Raw genomic sequence first — 22,461 nt, 5'->3', positions numbered from 1 at the left:
AGTGCGTGGTTGGCCTTGGCACCGTCTAATCTCAGGGTCCTGTGGCACGTGAGCGCCGAGCAGGTTTTCACTCGTCTCGACCTTAGTCGACCCGCGCCATGCAACGCTAAATGACCTTCTCCTCGTATCTTTCTTCCCTTGGGCGTGCGGAGTCGATTAAACGAGGAACCTCGTATACCCAACTTCGCGAGCGACAAAAAAAAAACAACCCACAATCTCTTCGGAAGGAACAAGCAGCCTCTTTCCTCCGTCCAGGTCGCTCGCGTGTGTCTCTCAAAGTGAGTTTCGGCGCCACGCATCTGACAAGCGGGCCACGGTTATTGGCAAATATCTCCGCGCCCGCGCGCTAGGGTAGTTTTCACAAGTTTCTATCTCGTGGGGGAGAGAGGGGGATCCCTGGACCAAGGAAAAAAAACCAGGAAGGACAGATAGGGCCGGTTTTTGGGATGCGCTGAATCTCGTGGCTTTTTCTTACGGACCAATCAATCTCCAACACAGAGTGCCCCAGGCTAAAAAACTTCGTGGCGAGGAGGAAATCAAACCCCGGGTGGGTGGACGAAATCAAATGTCTTCTCAGCCCGATCCTCGTCGAGATGGTGACAGTGGAGGTGATGGTGGCCGGATCTTGCCCATCCTGCGCTGGGGTACGCCCATCTTACACCGCGAACTGCGGCCCGTGACAGCCTTCAACACCAAAGAGCTCGACACGCTCGTCGCCGACATGTTTGCAACTATGCACGCCGCCGGTGGAACGGGGTTGGCCGCGAACCAGATCGGCGTGGATTTGAGGGTATTTGTGTACGATATGGAGGACGCGTGGGGCGCGCGACGCTGGGGCGCCGTGTGTAACCCCGTCATCGAGCCTTCGTCTCAGAAGCCCGCTGGGGACGACAACGGCGTAGTCGACAGCGAACAAAACCAAGATGTAGGCCGAGTCGGTCCCGCCGCGTCCCATACATATGCATATCACCAAGCAAACGCGCCACCGCGGACCCTTTCCATGACCGAGGGTTGCCTCTCCTACCCTGGCATCTCGGCTTCAGTATCACGCCTCGGCGCCATCACAATCAACGGAGTCGACCAGCGCGGCGACGCCGTCAGGATCCACGCCACGGGCCTGTTCAGCCACGTTCTACAGCACGAGGTCGACCACTTGAACGGTATTGTCTACGGCGACCGCGTCTCCCTGGGCCGGAGGGAGGAGATGGACCGGAAGTACAGAGATCTGGAAGTAAAAAAGGCTTATCCGCACGACTGGCCCACGACACAGACGGACCATAAATGGGGGGATTGATTGATCGATTGATTGCACGCAAGAACGATTGCAGCTGCACCGACGAGCCTCCCTTTCTGACTCAGGGCCTGTTGCTTTTGCGTTTTGGGGTTTGTCCTTTTCTCTCCCTTTCGAGTCTCTTTTTATTGCTTATCCCGTCGGGCGTCGGGCGTCGGCGTTGGCATTTTATTTGACAGCAGCTCGCTCTCGCTGGGACAACCTAGAACCAATCATCACACAACAGATGAAGGCTGCGGGTGTAATCAGGGACGATCCGCGAAGTTTCAGACCGCAACTGGCAGACAGACTGTTTTCTTACATTGTTTTTTTGTCATGGGTTCCCGAGACCAGCCTCAACACATGACATGGGACACCTACCTGTTCTTTCAGTGGCTTTGTGAAAGTGAGAGAGAGATGGATGGATGGATGGTTTAGTAAAGATCAGGATCAAGATCAAGATCGAGCCGGCCTTTCGTCCGATCGATATGACGGGCTACTTCTTCCTACAACCCCAAACCGTGGTTGGCTCCCAGACCAGGCGCATCTCATGGGTCTGAAAAATATGACAAACAATTTGACAAGATCTGGCACGGCAGTAACGTTGTCGTCGTCGTCGCGGTGCGGGACCCTTTCTTTCCATTGGATTGTAGCGCCTATACGTTGTGTCAGGGCGATAACTCTGTCTAAGATTCCCCAAAAACACGGTAACAGGGGAGGGAAACTCCGGTCCCTTGGGGTCTCCGGTTGATCGTGAGATCTCAAACTCATATGGCTCTTGCGATATGCATTGAAACTCTTCCCAACCCACTTCAAGATGGTGGGAGCTGACTCGACACTACCACCCCCTCGGCCGCCAGCGTCGCATAATAGAGCTCCGTCTCGGCGCAAATGACCATACGACCTTTGCCTGCAAAATTGAAGTTGGCAGATGTCGTGCCCAGAAAGATCTTGCCGAGTAGTTTGCCTGAAGGGTCCCACACATGCACACCGTCGCCAACACCCGAGTACACGTTGCCGTTGGTGTCACAGTGTATCCCGTCTGGGATGCCGACGCTCGAATAGGTGAAAAGTTTCCGATTCGCAAATGTTCCGTCGGGGAGGACAGTGAATTGATAGCTGTTCACAAATGTCAGATTGGACACGCGGTACGAACACGAGTGACGGTGGGAACCACGGCAGCATCTCCCAAATCTCGCATGTCGCAGAGCCACTTACATCGAGGCTGGTGCTGTCATATTATACCCAAAGAAGGAATACTGGGCACCTGTGTCGGTCACATATGCTAATGACCCATTAGGGGAGAAGGTGATGCCTTGTTGTCGCTGATCAGTATTCATCCTGTGTCGCCTTCCAAAGCAGCGATTTGAGGCACTAGCAACGTACCATTTGGCAGATCGAATCCATCGGCTACCACTGATACAGCTCCTGTGGACGGTGTGAAGCGATACACTTGATTCGGCAATTCTGGTGAAGGGCGGAAGTCTTGTAGATAGCCGTATAGAGTATCCGTGAAATACACATCACCGTTCATAGGATTGACCGCTACATCATTGAGAGAATTCCATTGGCGGCCAAAGTAGTTGTTCACAAGAACTATGGCAGACGTTAGCAAATATTGCTGGGTAATTTTGCAGAAGTGTGGAATAGGGAAAAACCTGAACCCACCCGTTGTGTTGTATGGAGAGCGTGGATTCATAACGTACAACGCGGGTGCGGTATTGTTGCCCTGTCCTTCACCAGTAAAGAGGAGCTGACCCCGATACTGAGTTGCACCTGGCCAATATATATCAGTCTCCGGAATGAAAAGAAAGGGAGTGTCAATGGTTTTAACCGTTCGAGTTCACCACCGGAGGAGTAGCATTGACGGTCACAACATCCACTTGGCCACTCGCATTGCGCAAGGACGAAACTGCTGCAGCTTGATTCAAGGCGACCTTTTGGATGATATTTGACTTATTGAGACCAGTCCCAGCGGCAGTCGCTCCGGCGTTCTGGACGAAGCTATGAATTCTTGTTAATTTTCCACCAGTATGGTGGCTGATAGGAACGATATAACGGTACAGAAATGAGCGAAACTTACAAGATCTCATCGGTAGGAGGGTACCTAGGGCGCATACTTAGTCCTGCAACAGGTTTGTAGATCTCTGGGTAGCATATCAAGCTTTCGAAACGTACCAAACAACTGCCTCATGGAAAAGTGGATCACTATTAGTACTGGCAATCAGTGTCAAGGTCGGGTTCGTCCCGATGATATCTAGGAAGGCCTCGTCGTAGACATGGAAGGGTTTCGCGAGGGCTTGTTCCAGGGTAACACCAGGAGGGACAAAAATCTACCCCTTGGAATCAGCAAGGTTATGGAAACAGGCACATAGCGGTCCATAGCGTCTGGGTCTCTCACCGTGGTAAGGTTTGACTGTGACGGAGGAGGAACAGGCTTCAAAACATTGAAACTCTTCTGGTCAACCACTAGTATCTGACTGGAATTTGACTGAGCAGAGATCGAGGGTACGAAGGCAGCCAAGCCAGCGAAGAAGATTTTGAGAAGCATTTTGGAAGATTCAACCTTACTGCTGGCGAGTTTCCGGGACACTTGGGCGTCTCATCACGGATATTTGAGCTTTGTCGTCGCTCTTCCTACCTTTGGGATTTTGTCTAACCCCGCACGATATGACATGTTGTGCTCACCGCTTAAGAGGTCACACAGTTCAGTTGAAGCCACCGTCAGGGTGGAAGCCAATGAAGAATAGGCTCAAGGTCTCCAACATTCAAAGTAGGAAGACGTCAATATATTTGCAAAAGCCGGTTTGTCAGATTGTCCATCGGTTCCCCTCCGATGAAGCCCGTTTGCGGGGTTTCGGAACCAGCCCCAGCTCCAGAATGGCCCAGAATCAGGAACGGGCGGTTTATTCAAAGCTCCCGGCATTGTGATTGGTTTTCGCATGAAAATCTTAGACCTGTGACGGAATAGGGCTCGCAAATCCCCCGTAAAACCAACAAGTTCGAGTGCGGAGAAGGCATTGACAAGCGAGACTGGCCAACGAGATGATGAAGGCGGTTCCGAGGCTTCGCTGAGTCTTCCTCCGCAAGAATCGGTCGGAAAGCAAGACGTTTTCTGGAATAGCTGATGTAGATCCGCCTCTTAAATCAAGTTGTGATTGCAGTTTCCCATTGCTCTAGTGGATTTGCTCTCGGTATCTCGCAGATTACATCTTCTAGGCCTGGCTCGCGGCAGAACTTCGAGAGTGAATCGTCGTTGGAGGCGTTTTTTGAGGTCTCAGACGCTACCTAAGGATCTTAGCGTACGAGGTGGTATGATGCCGCTGAGCTCCCTTATTTTCTTCTGGCGGCTGCCAACAAGTCTCGCGGAGTCATTTATCGGTCTCATCCGTCGGGTAGGGAACGACGGAAACACACGGTACACTCCAGCCGACAGCATGTGTAAGGTATGCAAGGGAGAAGAGTAAGGATGATTGTAGACATATTTCGCTTCGTACGAGGTACACTTCGTCCTTGTAAAGTAGGTAGATGCTTGCTGAAGGACCTTCACCTCAGGTCGCGTCCCGATGATGTCATTGGCACAGCCTCAACGCGAACTCACGTGCGCAGCGCCACTCGTGGTGTCGGAGACATAAATTTCGACAACCTCAATGTCCATCTATCAAGTCAGCCGTCTCATGTACCGAATACCACCCATTTTTACATCAGATTTCCAAGTTTGAGAAATAGCACAATGGCTAAAGAGTCTCTTATTACAATGACCAAACTACTAAGGTCTATTTTGGTCAGCTGAGATCCCCGGCAAGCGTACGACTATCTCTCGTGGCACCGTCACTGGCTGTGACTGCGCCAAATGACTTAATGAGGATATAAAAGATCTCAAAGCGCAACATGAAATATACGGTGGGACCAGCAAATCGGAAGCCTCCACTGTCGGGTTCATACAGTTCTGCGCCTCATCCTGACCCACCAACCGTACGAAAGTTCGACGCGGAATCGGGACAAGTGTACTCTGAAATAGAAGTACGTCCAAATCGAAGCAAATATGTGGACTGGATAGGTGAACCCAAGACACCTAATTTGGTCAAGAAGCCACCCCCGAATTCAATAGGAGCCCGTTCCTTAGGGGCTATGGCGAGGACCAAAGTTGCTAGTCAGTTCAGAAATCTAACACCAGAACACTTCGCGACCGTACCGTGGGCAATAGCACAGATGGTCTGGGAACAGCTGCTCTCAATGTAGTATTTTTCAGAAAACCCCCATCTGCACAGTTGCTGATATCTAGAGATAGGCGGGCGGAGAGTTTTCATGCCTGGAGAACCCTGGCAGCGGCATATCCCAGTTCAGAAGAGTTTGGGAGGCGCGAATACCGGTATCTTCTGGACATTAAGCAGCTGTCAGTACCAATTACGGAGTACTTCAACGGAATCACGTCTAAAGAATTACAGTGGCTTGTTTGCCTGCGAATCTCCCCAAAGCAGATGGTAATAAGCAGCCTTGTCTCGATACATACGATACTAAATCTCGCCGTGCTCGATCTTTCAGATGGTCAGGTCACGATCGACAACAATCTTTCCAAATTTGATGAACGTGTCTTGCGTTCTTGGGCAGATCTTGCACGGTCGGGAGAGGCCTTTCAACACCTGCGGGTGATATTGTTTGGCTGGCAGGAACATCTATCAGACTGGATCTTCAAATACACAGAGTTCTTCCCCTCTCTATGCCAGATCATCATCACGGACTGCCCGAAAATGCACCAGAAAAACCGTGCAGTGTGGGAACCAACCGCGCAAACCGCAGGGTGGGAAGCTAGGCACGCAAAGAAGAGTGCCAAAAGCTTGCGACCAATCATTGGGAGCCAGGACTTTGCTTTTGGCTCGGTGTCGGGCTGCTACTACGACAGTCTGGAGCTGTACAGCCAGTTAGCACACAAGCGTCGGCCCAGCCTTGTTGACGGGCTTCCATTGCTGGAAGTATGGATCGGCAATCCTCGAAAGTGGTCGCATATTGTTGATGACTTCCCTTCCACAAGGACGATTTTCCTGGAGAATATCAAGACACAGAGTTGGAAAGCCAAGGGAGGATCTTCTTCCATCAGTAGCAACCGTGAGCCGACGAAGAGGGTCAGAAACCAAGACCAAGGAACCCCAGGAGCCGCATCGCCTCCTCCAAAGCGAGGGTCGCGAGAAAGGCCTATCATAAAGTCGGGTGGCAAGAATATCACCGACATGCTCAATGAGTTCACGTCATAGATGTGATCTGGACGAGGACGTTGGGCCTCGTGCTCCGTATAGAGTTCACACCGGTAACAGCGTACCAGTGTGCAAATGTCCAAGGAGAGATTTGTCGGCAGTTTAGTCCAACTGACACGACTACGACGCCTTTGGGGATCGAGCGCCTAACCCCAGCCTTACTAGATACCTAGAAAGTCAGATAGGGAGCCTCATTACGAATACATACATACACACTGAAATAATCGCAACACACGGATCAGCAGGGAACCGGTTTGCCAATGCACTTACACATCTCACATGATCTCATCCTGCGCGGATCTGATAACGAAAAAGTCGATCAATCTTCAACAGCATCAAGCATCTAGAACTATGTTTGCTGCTGTAAAGAGATAACAAGAACAATCACACCACTCTCAGTACGTGTCTGTAACAAACTTTTCCCCCCCTCACGACCAATTGAGGTGCGAACTACCCCCACCTCCACCGCATTTCCATCTTCAATTCCCATACCAAGCGACCAACAAAACACGAACAGTTGCTCCTTGGCTGATAGGATTATGTCGACGCCTAACCGGGACCCGCCGGTCACCTCCCCTCCTTCAACGACTATATCTTCTCGATCCAGCATGGACTCTCAGTCCCAATCACCCTCAACTGGTGCCAGAACACCGTCCTTACGTATCCCGTCTATGCCCAGCGCGGCAGCCCATCACCGCCAGAGTTTCAACGAATTACGAGGTCATCCTCCTTCTCCTCGATCGCAAAGACAACCCTCCCTATCCCATCTCGCCGTCCAAGATCTGATTGACAACCCACCTATGCGGAATCCAGACCCTCGCTTTGCGGGGAGGAATTGGACTGAGGTCAAGGTCAAAGAGCTGGTCAACCCGGACGATCTGAGATTTGTGGACAATGACACCCCAATAGAGTCGGCCACAAATGTGAGTGTGCTCATTCCCTCCTTCAAGCCGACCGTGAACTGACAGAGGGTATCATGCTAGCTACTCATCCAGTCAGGCGCCCCAGTGGTCCTCATCCGCGAAAAACCAGGCTCCCCTGTCATCGGCACGTTTGACCACCGCGACCTCAATGCCTACCTGTTGCTAGTAATAGGGCTTTCGCACCCCGATGACAATGAACATGCAGAAGACTTCATGGAACTGGCGCAGCGCGCGAGGGAAGGTAAACGCGTACACTTGCGCGAGATCCAGGATCTGAGCAAAAAAGAGCCTTTGACTTTCCTTGACGAAAACGCCGACCTGCTCAAGGCTATTGAGACATTCGGGAGAGGGGTGCATCGAGTCGTGGTGATCGACGAGACTACAAAAGAAGCAACCGGCGTGCTCAGCCAGAGTCGTCTGGTCAGATTCCTGTGGGAAAATGGCCGGAGTTTTCCTATGTTGGATCAATTATACCTGCAAAATCTCCGTGATTTGAGAATAGGATCCAAGGATGTGATTGCTATCAAGTAAGCCCAAGCGTATACACTTGTGTCGAGCAATTCTGACCCTGTATCTAGTGGTGACCGCCCTCTTTTCGAGGCCTTGACGCTTCTGCTCAACGAGGGCGTCTCTTCTCTCGCCGTCGTCGACCACAACTTCAACGTAATTGGAAACATCTCCAATGTCGACGTCAAACTCCTCACAAAGTCTACCTCTTTGCCACTCCTCCGCAACACATGTATCCATTTCATCACTGTCATTCTCTCCACACGCGGAATGTATGAAGGGAAAGACTCGTTCCCCGTTTTCCACGTCACTCCGCTTTCGACACTTGCGCACACAGTTGCAAAGCTGGTCGCAACGAAGTCCCACAGAATGTGGATAACCGAACCCGTCTCTCCCAGCTCCTCTGGTCCGCCGACACCACTGATGCATAGTGCAACACTGGCTCCGACGTCAAGTCACTCCTCCAACCTCTCACTAAACAGCGGAGGAAGTCACCACATCACGCCCCCGGTTGCGGTGCCCACTCCCTCATCCGACCCATTTTCGACATCTGTGGGCGCTGTCGTGGATAGTTCTCCCAAACCGCCATTCATCTCTCCCACCGGACCCTCAATCTCGGCGTCTTCGCTTCCAGGAGCGCGCATCTCTGGTCGTCTTGTGGGCGTGGTTTCCCTCACCGACATTCTAATCCTGTTCGCACGTGCGGGTGGCGTCGCGGACGTCGCGGATCCAAATGAGATAAGAATGCGACGGAGAAGAAGCAGCTCAAGTAGTGTCAGGAGAAGTTTTGACCTGGGGCAACGGCCCAGTGTCGGCAGTAATGGCGGTAGCGGGCTCCGACCCAGCGGAGAGTTGAGCCGGAAGAGCAGCACAACGGGGAATCGTTGATCAGAAGGGAGCACAAGCACTAAGCACCGAGGCTAAAGCTCGAGGATCGAATCTTCGAACAAAGAACGGAATGGCTGCTCCGCCAAATGATTCGAGGCGGGGAGTAGGGCTGTTTGGAAAGACTATTTTGAATTGTCACAGAAAAGCACATTATTTGGGCCTATTGAGCCCGGAAAGCCAGGAAAGAAACCTCGAGCTTACCGACTACACGATATTGACGACCTAGACTGCTTGGAGTAATGACAGACGATGGAATTCTGGATGGAGAGAGCATGGTGACAGACCACCGCGAAGCGGGCTGAATCAGGCTTTGGTCTTCAAGGCTACTTACCCCCCCCCCTTCCCGGTGACCGGCCTGCGACCAGGCTCGCACACAAAGTGAGGATTCAATTTCATCCAGCTATGCACCATCTGTGCAGGCCCCCAACTGTCCTCAGCTCGTGCAGATGAGATGGACTCGTTTTGTCTCTCGCTGGGCCTGTCGCAGTCACCCTCGTACACCTCCACCGATAGAGTCGAGGGACACATACATGCCATAGCTAATTAAATAGGTAAATCTGTGTCCTGTCCATTCCACTTGCCAGACGTCCTCACCGCTGCGCTGTGACGACCCAAGGCTGTCATGACCATTCTTGACGTCAGAAATTCGACCACGTGATGATCCAGCTTGCCGCTAGTCACGTGGACTGATATGCCGAGGCTGTCACGTCCTTGCACGTCCTCAAATCGCAGTCGGTCTGGCCAACCTCAACACAATCCATAAGCCATCAAGTCGATGAACAAATCGCAAACATCTCCCTAAGAATAACACAGTCCTAGCAGCCTCTCCCTCCGTGCCGTTAACCAAATTGTCTTCCTCCGGACTGCGAGGCGTTCCCCGTTGCGGTTTGCGCCTACAGCCTAATTAGAGACTAGCTCTGAGTCCCTCGCTTCTGCAGGGAGACTTATTGAAATCAGGCTGTCAGTTCAAAGAATCGGGGATCAAAAGGAACACACAATTGGCCAGCCATGGCCTTCTCCTTCGTCTCTTCAGTTCCAGTCCGCCTTGTTGAGTTGCCAAGTCCACTTTGGGTCCAGAGGCTTACACCAGCGCCACCGCCTTAGCAGGCTGTCTCAGCCGGACATGCACCTGATCCGTCTTGCATCAAAGGGACGGAGGTGCTCCGTCATGTTCTCTAGAGAACCAATTGAGGTTACGAGTTTTGCTCGGGCGACAAACCCTATCAGCGCCCAATGAACCATCTACTTGCTTGAGCATGGCCCGATGTCGACTAGGGACCTGATATTTCGCCCTTTGACACTGCCTTGGGCGCCTCGGGCGTTGTTAATCGAGCCAGAAGCTCCCAAAGGGGTGGCTGGAGCTGACTTATCGGTAAACACCATTCTCCTGCCAATCCTGTGTCCCCGCCATGCAGATAGAAAGCAGACATTGCCCATGACTTTGAACTATTCCCACCCTCCTTCGTCCAAGTCAGTACGACGTCCAAAGACCCCGCTTGACGTTGCCTCCCTTGTTGCTTTTAACAGCGCTTCCCTCCGCGAGGAGTTGATCATCGAATCTCTGAGGCTCGCATATCATGGGTGTTCATCAGGCTTCTCATGGGGTTTTCAGTGGTGTAGGTTTCACTCTGCTAGGGTTGTGCCTTTTGGTCTCAGCCTCGTTGGCATTTCCTCAAGCTCGGTCGGGTCCCCAACGTCCTGGGCAATTTGAGAACAGGCTCTCTGCAATGCAACCAGCACCAAAGCTATCCCAGCGGGATACAATCCCCAAGTCTCCACCATGGGTATTCCCTTCCGACTTGCGAACTCCGCCTGACTGCCTAAGCCACGGTCCTCAATGCCCCTTCGATCCAGACTACATGACTTCATGTTCGGCAGAAAAGTGCACGGTGACCCTCATTGGTGCTTGCATGCAGACAGACACTCTGATCAGCAAGGATTGCATCTGCGCAGATCTTTCCTCTTCCACTTGTCCCCATCAGTGCTCCGGGTCGAGATCTCAGGCGAGTTACCTCTATTGGTTAAATGCCACCTGCGGCGATCTGGACGACTGGCATGGCCTTCCCGAGAACTGGACAGACGGGCTGTTAAAACCCTCATTTTTGTTTATCGGTTGGTGGGACCCTGGCTACACCTCATACGTTTACGGTGACAGAGCGAGCCCCTGCTTAGGTTTTACGCAGTGCGTATACAGGAACGAATATGCGCGACCTGAAATAGTAAATTCAATGTGTGCCGACTTCGAGGAGACTATTTGGGAGCCTAACCTCTATAATTCTTCACAGGCTGCAATGTTCTTTCCTGAAGATCCAGGTAAAGGCTATTCACCTGTTTATGGCACGTGGGGGGGTTACGACCCTGATGATGACTCGAGTGTGTTCATTGAACGGAAAGGCTTCTGCAAAGATGCATACAGTTTAAGCCATGATATTTGTTCTGCCGCGGGACGGACCAGTCTCCTTCTCTGGGCCAGTACAATATGCAGTCCTACAGCTGACTTTGGCTGGCCAAAGGATTGGAGAGATACTCTGCTTGTATCCAATACGACCATTGTCAAAAGCAGCACCTTTATACCCCCTACAGCACCGGGACCCAACCATTGCTCCATCATCGTGAACAACACGATACATCAGTGCACCTCTGACGTGTGCATTGTTGAGAGAAACAACTGTACTGAAATCAGCAGTGCTGTTGATAAGAGGTGCTTTTGCAAAGGAATGGATCTTCAGAACAAGTGCAATGCGACGGCGATTGAAAGGACGGAATTAAATCTCTGGCTCAACAAGACCTGCCAGGGTATCCCTGAGTACCCCGGACTGCCAAATGGATGGGAAGATGGTTTGATGTTGATGAACACCAGCTATCAGGACCAAACCGACTTTAGTTGGCCCTCGTGTCTCGAGGCAAATGGTTGCTTCGACGTGCTGAATAGGACGGAACAGGACTGCAGCACATTTCTTTGTGATTTGGATCCTAGAGGAGGCAACTGCTCATCCACGACGGTGGGATTCAAGGCTTCTTGTTTCTGCCGCCCAGGTAAGCTCGCACTAGCCACCATTTGATTTCGGCCCGGGGTCCTGTTGCGATGCTTACATGGCACAGTCAGTTATGAGACCACCTGCAAAGGAAATTGCAAGCTTTCTTGGGAACGGGAAGGGTACCTCAAGTGGATGAATTCGACCTGCAGCTCAGTCGCCGATTGGAATGGACTGCCCCGTAACTGGCTCACATTGCTTCGTGTTCAAGACGATGAACTACTGCCATGGAACTGGCGCATCCAGATCACACCGACCAAAGCACTTGACGCTACAGAATCCCTCCCGCCTAGAGAATGCCCGTCGACAGTGAGCAGTCTGGTGGCGTTTGCAGCCGTAAATGCTGCCATGGCCTTGCTGGTGCCTGTCTTTGGCCGACGCGATGTCATGAAAAAGTTGACCCGGGGTCGATGTGGCCACCGTGGCTCGCGCATGTGGCTTCTGACCGGACCGGCTACCGTGATGCTCCACATTACAAGTAATGTTATCGGGGCATATATCATTAAATCTACACCAGGATACAGTGCTGTTCAAGTCGGGCAACTCGTTCTGTTGTGGTGTACCCGTCCGAGAATTACATGGATGATCATCGCCCTCATCCCCTGGCAGGCAGAAGATGCCATCTATTTTTCGGTTGCGAGCTCAACTCTCTTGGCCGAAGTCATATTGCAAGGGTTAGGGGCATACTATATGGGCGTTGCCACCAACTATGCGCGTGTGCAAAAGTTCTACCAGGTCGGACGACTTCAGCAGGCTCCGCGGGGCAAAGACGCAGCAGTCATGTATGCAGGATCGATCATGTGGCTCAGTGTCATGTTCATCGCTGTCGCAACGTGCCTCTGGTCCATGCTTGGCATGAGCAACTATGTTGCTGCCGTGGCTTTTACCATCAGGGGATTCAAAAGGAAGGCTGCAAGATCCAAGAGCCTCGCGGAAGCTCGGGTGACGAAGGTCAGGTCTTTAAGAACGAACCTCGATGCCTGGTCACCCACTGGCGCCGACCTTGAACGCGAGAAGCAGGCATTGGGGAATGCTTACACTGAGACAATCAGGGCCCTCGAGGCACTGGGGAGGGCCTGGCAGGCTTTACAGACATATGTTACTAGTGACACGGAGAGGTTGGTCACGGCTTCTAAAGCCCTCCGGCAGCAGAGAAAGAGGGGGCCCGCGGGCAATGCCGAAGAGGCATATTTTCGGGCCTATTCCATCTGGATTCAACTTCCGAGCAAGCAACTTGTCGATCTCGGGGCCTCTAGAGGAGCCTTTGCTCAATTGAACTCGGTAGTGCGCGCGAACAGAGCTGCCTCGACGGATCAAATCAACTCGACCTCCATGGAAATCACATTTCTAAAAGCAGCACTCGTGAAGACGCAGGCAAAGGTGCGGACTTTGCAATTGCTGATTGACGAATACAGAAAGCAGCGTCAGCAGAGTCCCAGGTACGCCGTATCCGAGAACGGACTCGTGTTAAAGCATATCAGCGATTTGCAGCATCAGCTGTACAACTACCCCAATAGCCGGAAGCCCACACAGCATCAAGAGCTGAGCCACCTTCACCAGATCGATACTGCGCTGGTTCGCGGAGTCAGCCTCGGAACCCAGTTGCAGAATCTGATCGGTGGTGGCCAGCACACAGGCGGAGACCAAGACTCTGTAGCCAGCCTCGAGGCCTCGATCCGCAACCAGGAAACCAAGCAGAGGTCCGAGCTACGCATTCTCCAGGCCTGGAACGAGCTGTGTACATTCTGCGCCCAAGTGGGAGCAGAGCACGCGCGGCTCACAAAGATCTGGGCGGGCCTGGAGAAGAAACGGAGGAAGGAGGACGAGGAGCGCCGCAAGGGCAACGGCGCCCTATTGAAGAAGATTGCCCTGCGCTCCATCGCCGGCATGTTTGGCTGCTGGGCCGCCCAGTGGGTGTGGTGGGTGGGATATGTTCGAGCATCTGGAGACGAGTGAGTTTCTCCCCGCGAAGAGAGTCCGGAAGGGATCTCGTGTTGAGCCATCCTATCCTATCCATCTTTCTTTTTTTTTAACCGAGTACATACATACGGACAAATCCCCGAACTGACGCCTTTTGATCCAGCTACTGCCCCCCGAAACTCAGCCAGATTGCCACGATATGGACCATCTTCTCGACCATCGGTACGTATATATCCCCAAAGAGGTTTTTGCGTTTCCTCCTTTGCGAGAGTCTTATCTGACTGGGGTCTGGGGGCCCAATCAAGCAAGACTTAGCAAGCACACAAGCGCATTGCCAATTCGACCCTACTCTACCCTACTCACCTCATCTAAACTCAGTAACTGCCCAACTTGCTAACGAACTTACTAATACAATGTGATGTGACGCTACAGGTGTCATGATGGGCGGCACACTTTAAAAGATGGAAAACGGAAAATGGAAGATGACCCAATAGTCGGAGTAGGATCGATTCCTTCGGCGTTCCGTCTTCATGTTACAATCGAGTGGGTGGAATGTGACCTACCTACCTTGAATGGGAAAGCCATTCGCGCCATACACGAGAGCGAGAGCGAGATGGGTTTGTCAACGCTCGCTACATATCTCCTGGGGGGCTGTTCCTACCGAGTACACCCCGACCCCCCAAGGTGTGGCTTTTGACCTTTCAGCCAACCCTCGTTCGGACCGGGCTTGTCTTGCCTTGCCTCGATGCGACAACTCTGTACATAATGATACCACTTGCTATCGATGACAATGTGCGACGTCGTGTTGGGAAGTCCCCAGTATGCATTTAGCAATTCATGTAGGTCCCGAGACATACAAGCGGATTATATCAAGGTCTTCGATATTACGCCGCCATCCACGGTTCGAACCACCGTGGCCCACTGAGAAAACTAAGCCTCGCCACTTAGTAAGGTAGAATCCGTCCCTGCACGTAGCTGTCGCTATCCTGCGGCACTAAAGTCCTGTACGGGTTGCACTCGGAAGCCGTGACTCTACGGCAAGAATACTTACGGGCACCCGCATCCGCCTTCCAGGTCTGTTCGCGAGTTATCGGTTATTTTTCATACTTTTGGAGTTTGTAGCATGAAAATCCGCGTGTGAAGGTCCCGGTTGATACAGTAGGACCCCCCCCCCCCCCCCCCCCCCCGCATCAGGAGGTGATCCCAATAGGATCGTCAGGCAAAGAAGGAGGCGGGGAGGGTATGTAGGAGTTCTCGAGCTTGTGAGATTGCGTGGAGCTAGGATGAAAAGAGAGAGAAAAAAAATCAGATGTATTCCAAACAAGAGGTTGGAATGAAAGAAAGCTTGGACATATATCTGTCAACTTACAGGGCATTGAGGGATTTCCAGAAGTATGCCCTTTGCAACAATTCCACGTTTGATTTCTCGTCGGCACTGAGCTCTGGCAATTTGGCCAGTACCGCTTGGTTGTTGAGTCGAAGAACGACGTTGGACGAGTGTGGGCCCAGCAAACGCGCAGCGTAAGCCGCCGGTCTCAGTTGGTAGGTATAGCACCAGTCCAGGATCTCTTGGTCTGTTGCTGATAAGTGATCCAAGTCCATCGCGACGAAGGTGGTTGGTTTGAGATGGATTTCTAGAGGTTGCGAAAGAGTTAAGCCTCTGAAGTTTTTCTACAGCGGGAGTGCCTAGGGAGCGGAAGAGTAGTAGACGAGGGAGCAGATAGTCGTTGGCGCGAGAGCAACGCGGCGAGGACGAGTCAGCTAAATAGTCGTAGCAGACGAGTGTTTGGGAGATTATATCTATATATACATAGTAGTAAAGTAACGGACGTAGGTATTGGCTGTCGGAGATTGTTCATAATAGATACCCAAAAAGAGGGAGAATCTCTTTTCCATACATGACTCCGTTGCTCCTTGGGTATTTTGATCACGAGCTGTACTTCGACTTCCACATACATCACCGGCAGCCATGTCTTGCGTATATACGAGGACTGAAACCAATATATATTGGAATGCAGTCGCCTTCATGACAAAAAGCCGGTAGCAATCTCTCACAGCCATAATCCAACTTGGATTGGCGTAAGAAAAGTCCTCCAGTTCTTGTTTCTTGTTTTCTGATTATAGAGGACTGTTGGGCAAGACCATGCGGAACTTACAACGACACTCCGATTCATTTTGTGACCAGAAGATGCTGTGACCTCTGCCCTGTGGCTCAATCCGAGTCAATCATGTACCTCAAGTTTGACCTTCAGATCCACATCGGTATTATCCAGGTTGTGCCCAGTAAAAAAGGCTTGTACGTCGTTGTCGCCACCATCCCAGCTACCGTCTCGGACAAAGTGGTCCCAAAATCCATCCCCGGGAGGGGTATCATGACCCGAGTCAAGGCCGTCGTTACCAGCAACGAAACTGGGTTCTCTGGCTTCCTGCTTAACAAAGTCCAAGCCTGAGTTGGAGAGAGACTTTGCTTCAGCCAGTTCTCCAGAGACAGGTGATAGCACTGTCGTGGCCGTCGAAATGGTGCTATTGGTGCGCTTCTGTATGCCCTCGGAAAAACTGTCCAGTGCCGTGGGCGCCAGAGTTGCATTCATTCCCTGGTAGGCTGAGTCGTTCGCAGATATATCTTTAACAGAACTGTGCGTATTTTTCCAAGGGTAGTATGAATTGCTGACGTACTGGTCCGAGCCACGCATAAGCATGGCATAAAAAGGATCATTGACGTCAAAGCCAGGTGCATGCGCGAACATCTGCTGCGACTCCGGAGGCAATGAAGTGGTGAACGGCCCCATATCCTGCCACAATGGTGCGAATGAATTGGATCGGCCTTGAGGAGAGGTAGCGGCACTGGGGTTTTGACGCTGTGGCGAAAACTCAAAATCTGCTCTTGGGCCCGGACCCTTGACATGCTCTCCGGAATACTGGTCTGACACCTGTGCCGAGCCATGAATCGATAAGTTACTGTGATCCATTGCGCCTGTTCCAGGCGCAGGTGCGGAAGGCGATATTGACTCTTGGTCCTTGGGGGCTGATGCTGAAGAGTCTGCCATCCGGCCGCTATTCAGGGAAAAATGGGCTTGATGAGGAGAAGGGTACGGAGCAGGGCGCTGATATCCCCCTAGCGACTGTGCCATATTATGTTGAGGAATCATGGGTGATGGAAACATGTTGACTCCGCTGTTGGGATACTGGCCATGAGGATCTCGAGCCATCTGCTCTATGGCACTCCGGACCGCCACCTGGTGTGTCAAATAAGCGGCGAAGCGGCGATTGAAATCGGCCGAGCTCGTTTGCAAATGTGCAGTAAGACGTCGATATTGTAGGGGCAGGTCATCCCCCTCTTCCTCATACATCTCCTCGTTCATGACATCCTCAGCGGTTATCCGGAGCGCCCGTCCAGTTCTTCTCTTGTGAACTTCTGAAGCCCTCCGTGCCGATTCCACGCGAGCCTCGAGAGTTCGGTCACTCCTTCTCGACGCAGCGATATATGCTCTTGATGAATGTCAGTATATTGGACAAGCTGCACCAGCCAGATATGCTCACCTCTCCTGGTTCTCCTCTTGAGTGCGCTGTGTCTTTGGAGGCTTCTCCCGCGACACTGTTCGCATTGGCGGCATATTGGGCAGGTCGTCGGAGACTGGCGTCCGGACGGTGTCCTGAGTAGCTTGCTGCAGTGCGACGGGCGTGGTCTTAGAGCAGGAGTAATTGGTCCTCCAATGATCGATGAGCTATAAGGCTTCCGTTGCACAGGTGGACAGTCAAGCTATAGCAACTGTAGCAACAGAAAGTATCTTGAGTTGGGTTCCGAACAAAGCATGCACAATCGTAGCCAGTATGCCTACAAGGTATGAAGAAACGTTATAGAGTGGTTGCCTGGGGGGCGGGATTGACCATAAAAGAGCAGCTGCAAGTGGCGAACCAAGCGGTAATGTTGCTAGGACCAAGAAATGACAGTTTCCTGGTATGAGGACAAGGGTGACCACACTGAGACAGCTCGTATCTGTCAGCGAAGTTCAGACCAGGGCACAATGTCGCTTGGAGGGTTGACTAAGTGGGCTCGATTGTTCATGAGATGAGCAAGGGAAGAGGCGATCCCCAGGGAGTTTTATCTAGGGTCGAGTCCGAAGATCGCGAGGAGAGGGAGGCTGTGGGCCAGAGGAGCCAATCTCCAGCAGTGGAAGGGAGAGGAGGGAGGGGAAAGAGAGGAAAGAGTTGAGAAAGCCATGGCTCAAGTAGCGGCATCTGTGGCTGCAGGCCTGCTGAGGCTACCATTGGACTGCGGCGGCGGCAGTTGGTTGTCCATGGAGCAACTAGCCGGGGAGAACAAAGTCAAAGCATGAGATACCAGAGGCAGAATGGGCATTCTAACGACAGCAATTCGAAGCAAGCCGTGGCAAGATGCCTGGGTTGTTGGGATGAAGACAGCAAAAGCCAGTAGATGTCAGAGTGACCAGACCCAAAGCGGCAGGTAGGAGCACGATAGAGTTGCTGAGCTGCAGGCCAAGCGCAGAGTGAAAATGCAGCCCAGATCGGGGCACCATTGGGCCGCTGGCGGGAGGGACGCCGTACGAGGTCCAGGCTGCGCCCACTGCAGCCCCCAGCGCCTCCAGTCATCGATCGCAGTGCCAGCGGAGGCTGGATCCGTCCATCGCCTTCTGCTGCTGGTCGATCGCCCATGAAGCAGCTGCGACACGGTAATACTTGCTCAGACCGCCAAATTCCTTTGTCTGGTCTCTTGGGCTGCTATCTCACTCTCAGTCCATCTTGTTCGTCACTTAAATTACTTCAATACACGAGAATCAACCCTCCTCGGTACTGTTCCACCTCCTCCTCACTCGTCTCATCCGACACAAACAAGAGTTTTACGATCTGCCCGAAGGATCAGCAGAAATCAATGGGGAACCGAGTAGCCCCTCACCTCGGTCGTAGCGCCAGATCCTAGCGCTGTCGGCTATCGTCTCCGTGCCAACGGCGGCCTCACAAGCCTGAATTGCGGAAGGGAAAGATGAGATTGCGGTCATAGAAAAGGGCATTCTCGATCTGACAGCACGGTCTCACACAGGAAACTGTTTCCGCCCGATGCGTTGGTCCCAATTGACCAGGAGTTACAAATCCTGTATGTAGCTGCTAGCGGTAAGTTGAGGATCAAAATACCCCTGCTTGGGCGATTCATCTTTGGTCATCTCATCAGGCGCCTGTGTCTAGACGCCCACGGTACTCGGTACTCTCTCATGATAAGTGGACTCCACCACAGGATTTGTTCCCTGCTCTCGTACTGGGATTGCCGACATAAGACGGACAATTTCGAGACCAGTGGGAATGGAGGTATGAGACACCACCACCAGCCGTCTCCCTTAGGGCCACGTTGGAGGGACACTTCCCCGGCTGAAATCTTTGTTTCTTCGGCCTGACCCTGCTAACTGGGACCAAGAATTGGAACTAATGTGCTGCATGATATCCTTTTCGACCAGCAGACACGGCAGGCAAGTTTCGCAGACCACCATAGTCGGATCGCACACTTCCGGTAGCCACGGTACCTAGTTTCGTGGTAGCAAGAGATGGGTTCTTCTTTCCCCGTAAAAGGCTGAAAGGGGGGAATTGTGCCGCAATGTCTTTTGCATCGGCGATTGGGACAGACATCGCAGCCCAATTCGCAACACCAGCCCAGCTTCAGGTATATCCCGCGACTCCACCAATTGCCGCAATTCCATCCACCCGTGACGCAAGAAGTTGGTCACTGGTTAGCTCCAAACAGACGGCACTGCTAGTCACTGTCTCCCCCTTTGACGGATCCCTCTTGGTTCCTGTGCTTGTCTGCAAGATCGGAGCGATACCTGGATCTCTCTTCCCTTGCACAGATCGACTTTGATCAACCCCCCGGAACCGCGAAACCGCCACCCAGATCTATCTTTTCTCGCCTCGTGGGCCTTATTCGCATCTCGTATTTTGGATTTTGCTTCGACTACTGGGATGGGTGGCGCCATGTGGAATGTACTTGATACAGGAGTCGCGTATTGATGGTGTAGCCCCTCGGCGTGACTACGTGACGACGTGCTACGTGCTACGTGCTACGTGTCAGCCGTGACAGCCATCCACGACCGCCACCACCACCAAAACTCCGCGTTTCTCCCATGACCTGCCGTTTCCTATTTCCCGGGGGAAAAGAAAATGGATAGGGCATAAGGCGTCCGTCTCCTCCTATCAGGAAAACGCCGGGAAACCTTCGCCAGGCCTGCCTTCCTGCCTTCCTGCCAGGTTTACGGCCTGGCCTTTCTTTTTTTTTTCCTTTTGTGGGGATAGCAAACTTGCATTATTTGGAAGAACAGCAAATAGTTGGAAACTTTGGAGAACCCCCCAAAAACTCACGCACGGGATGGCGCTACATGACAAGTGATATCAGCCATGCCACTTTGTTCCGCTCCTGTGGCTTCCACGGTCAGAACACTACCGACTCAACAGTATCACGGTACTTTGTCCGAATGTCAAATGCAGCGACGGCTCGCAACGGAATGTCATGTAGGTATCCATGCTGCGCCGTGTCTGCGCATACGTACGCGCCCACGTGCTATCTAATCTGAGGGCGCCTCGTCATACTCTGTGGCCGTTAACTAACCCCTAGCGGCGGAACATTGCCCTGTTGCTCTTGTCCTTGTCCGTTCAGTTCATACGATACCTTGAAACGCATCTTGACCTGGTTGCCTTTCCCTTCTGGCACTCCGTTGAGCAAAATCTCCTGCTGGACAGCGTGGTGTGTATTTGGAGCGAGTTCGCGCCCGCTTTGTGGCTTTAGGTGGAGTGAGTAGCTCTTCTCTACGGCAACTTGGAAGTGTAACCCGGTGATTTTTTGCGGCGTTATGTTGGAGAAACGCGCCGTTATCTGGATCGCGCTCTGCCCTGGTGTCCGTCGGGCTTCAAAATCGATCCCGAGAGGCGAGGAAAGCACTTGTACCGTTTGTGGTTCAGGCAGCGACGACTCGAAAGTCCATTCGTCTTCGGCTGGTGCAGCGGGACTTCGGTTCATGCCCGAAGCTGGCTGTGTGGATGGTTGTGGGGTGTTGACTTGTCTTGATGGCGTTGAAGGCCGCGAGCTGGATGACACCAGCGCCGCAAACGGATCGGCCAATGCTTGACTTGCAGCCCGCGGCGGCTGTGCCATAGGAGCTGGAGTCACAGGTTTGGAAGAAGGGATGGAGCTGATGAGTGATGCAAAAGCGTCGTAATTGGATTTCGGTGAAGTCTGAGGTGCAGTTTGCGTGAACGCCGGCTGGGTTGGGGCAACATTAGAAGTGGTCGAGAAAATCGACCCTGAAGGAGCTGAAAAATTCGTGCTTGGTCCTAGGGAGATCGCGCCCAGTGTGCCGGCGCCAGGGTCGTCCAGCGACAGACCTAGTAAATCATCTTCGACCGTCGTTGGTCTGGGCTGTGCAGTGGATGAAGCAGGACCAGCATCAAGGAGGGAGCCGTTCGATTGACTTGGTATCGTTTGCACTGCTGGAGGTTCCGGCTCGAAGTCGATCAACGACAATTCGTTTGCTGCATTTTTGCTGACCCCGGTCGTGGTGCCCAGGGTTCCCTTTTCGATCCTGTTGGCTGCTTCGATGTCTCCAGCTTTCATCAACTTGTACCTCTCGATCGTCCGATGGATACTGTCGTTGATTTCGAAGAGCTTAGCGACCGCCTCGGCATCGTCAGACTCTTCCTCGCACATCCTCTGTATCTTGGGATGAGCGCTCTGGAGCGCACCGACCAACTCCTAGGCTTCGTCAGCTTATTGACCACTTGCAATGCGACACTCCATACCTCGAAAACATCCCCGTCGCCAAACTTCTCGCCCGGTTGATGGCTTTGAAGCATCTCCTCTAATATCCTGGCTTTCTGCTGGACCTTTGCAACCTCTTCCGCTGCCTTTGCCCGATAGTCCGTTTTGTGCCTCGTGTCATAGCCGGCCATGACCTTCATGAGCCTATTGGCCTCTTGCAGATCTTGCGGCCGTCCTCGCCGAATCAGTTCTTGTAGCTTGGCTGATTGCGCCGCTCGGTCTTCCTCCTCCATCTCTTCAGCCGACTGGAGGTTCTGCAACTGATTAGCAGTGGTCCACTATTCTTCTGGGGCTATTCTCATACATCGCTGGGATTCAGGACAGCAGCATCCTCTCTCCGCACCTCTGGGAACATGTAGCCCTTGTACAGCAGAAGCCTGTGCATATCTCGGATGAAACCCAAATCCTCCTTGTACCTGGATGTTTGACATATCGTCGACCGCCATTCTTCAATGGCTTCCAAGATCTTGCTCTGCACACGAGTGGGCCGTAGCGGGGGTCGTTCAGGGAATCGTCGGACGAGCTCGTTGAGGAATTCTTTGGTGCTGATTTGGAGGTGGAAGGGATAACCGCAGTTTTTGACACAGATATCGAGTAGCGACAAGGCCAAGAGGGACACGTTCGGGTTCCGGTGGTTGATGAGCTGCACAATGGTAAATGCGGCTTCACGTGGGGCATTGCCCTTCTTCGAGTTTACCAGGTCGACGATCTCGAGGTTCAAGGCGAGATTAGGTTCGAGGTTGGCGATGGGATCGCAGGCATTGTATATGAAGCGCTGGAGGGTCGAACGAGGCGGGGCGAAGCCGTCAAAGACAAACTGATTTCGCGAGGCCATCCTCGCCGAGGTGGC

The 22,461-nt window shown here is 52.6% G+C and overlaps 8 protein-coding genes across 8 annotated transcripts; 4 read left to right on the top strand and 4 right to left on the bottom strand.

Moving 5' to 3' along the window:
- Positions 1–565: 565 nt before the first annotated feature.
- Z517_11543 (uncharacterized protein) lies at positions 566–1,294 on the top strand (the record flags this gene model as incomplete). The annotated part of the gene is made up of 1 exon (XM_013423127.1): positions 566–1,294. The coding sequence occupies one exon, from the start codon at positions 566–568 to the stop codon at positions 1,292–1,294; it is 729 nt and encodes a 242-aa protein (XP_013278581.1).
- A 788-nt stretch (positions 1,295–2,082) lies between these two features.
- Z517_11542 (uncharacterized protein) lies at positions 2,083–3,821 on the bottom strand (the record flags this gene model as incomplete). The annotated part of the gene is made up of 8 exons (XM_013423126.1): positions 2,083–2,389; positions 2,489–2,585; positions 2,657–2,866; positions 2,939–3,046; positions 3,105–3,274; positions 3,354–3,377; positions 3,449–3,603; positions 3,672–3,821. The coding sequence occupies 8 exons, from the start codon at positions 3,819–3,821 to the stop codon at positions 2,083–2,085; spliced, it is 1,221 nt and encodes a 406-aa protein (XP_013278580.1).
- Positions 3,822–5,161: 1,340 nt separating this feature from the next.
- Z517_11541 (uncharacterized protein) lies at positions 5,162–6,522 on the top strand (the record flags this gene model as incomplete). The annotated part of the gene is made up of 2 exons (XM_013423125.1): positions 5,162–5,508; positions 5,562–6,522. 2 exons carry the CDS (start codon positions 5,162–5,164, stop codon positions 6,520–6,522), a joined length of 1,308 nt encoding a protein of 435 aa, XP_013278579.1.
- A 608-nt stretch (positions 6,523–7,130) lies between these two features.
- Positions 7,131–8,840, top strand: Z517_11540 (uncharacterized protein; the record flags this gene model as incomplete). Its single annotated transcript, XM_013423124.1, has 3 exons — positions 7,131–7,445; positions 7,506–7,972; positions 8,024–8,840. The coding sequence occupies 3 exons, from the start codon at positions 7,131–7,133 to the stop codon at positions 8,838–8,840; spliced, it is 1,599 nt and encodes a 532-aa protein (XP_013278578.1).
- Positions 8,841–10,567: 1,727 nt separating this feature from the next.
- Positions 10,568–13,831, top strand: Z517_11539 (uncharacterized protein; the record flags this gene model as incomplete). Its single annotated transcript, XM_013423123.1, has 2 exons — positions 10,568–11,876; positions 11,943–13,831. The coding sequence occupies 2 exons, from the start codon at positions 10,568–10,570 to the stop codon at positions 13,829–13,831; spliced, it is 3,198 nt and encodes a 1,065-aa protein (XP_013278577.1).
- Positions 13,832–14,985: 1,154 nt separating this feature from the next.
- Z517_11538 (uncharacterized protein) lies at positions 14,986–15,397 on the bottom strand (the record flags this gene model as incomplete). The annotated part of the gene is made up of 2 exons (XM_013423122.1): positions 14,986–15,073; positions 15,165–15,397. The coding sequence occupies 2 exons, from the start codon at positions 15,395–15,397 to the stop codon at positions 14,986–14,988; spliced, it is 321 nt and encodes a 106-aa protein (XP_013278576.1).
- A 620-nt stretch (positions 15,398–16,017) lies between these two features.
- Positions 16,018–17,409, bottom strand: Z517_11537 (uncharacterized protein; the record flags this gene model as incomplete). The annotated part of the gene is made up of 2 exons (XM_013423121.1): positions 16,018–17,284; positions 17,336–17,409. The coding sequence occupies 2 exons, from the start codon at positions 17,407–17,409 to the stop codon at positions 16,018–16,020; spliced, it is 1,341 nt and encodes a 446-aa protein (XP_013278575.1).
- Positions 17,410–20,396: 2,987 nt separating this feature from the next.
- Z517_11536 (uncharacterized protein) lies at positions 20,397–22,446 on the bottom strand (the record flags this gene model as incomplete). The annotated part of the gene is made up of 3 exons (XM_013423120.1): positions 20,397–21,545; positions 21,593–21,865; positions 21,916–22,446. The coding sequence occupies 3 exons, from the start codon at positions 22,444–22,446 to the stop codon at positions 20,397–20,399; spliced, it is 1,953 nt and encodes a 650-aa protein (XP_013278574.1).
- Between the last annotated feature and the right edge of the window lie 15 nt (positions 22,447–22,461).

This window comes from Fonsecaea pedrosoi (assembly GCF_000835455.1).
Source record: "Fonsecaea pedrosoi CBS 271.37 unplaced genomic scaffold supercont1.8, whole genome shotgun sequence".
Taxonomy (NCBI): domain Eukaryota; kingdom Fungi; phylum Ascomycota; class Eurotiomycetes; order Chaetothyriales; family Herpotrichiellaceae; genus Fonsecaea; species Fonsecaea pedrosoi.
Note: the sequence above shows the minus strand (reverse complement) of the source record. Positions and strands in the feature narration are given on the sequence as shown.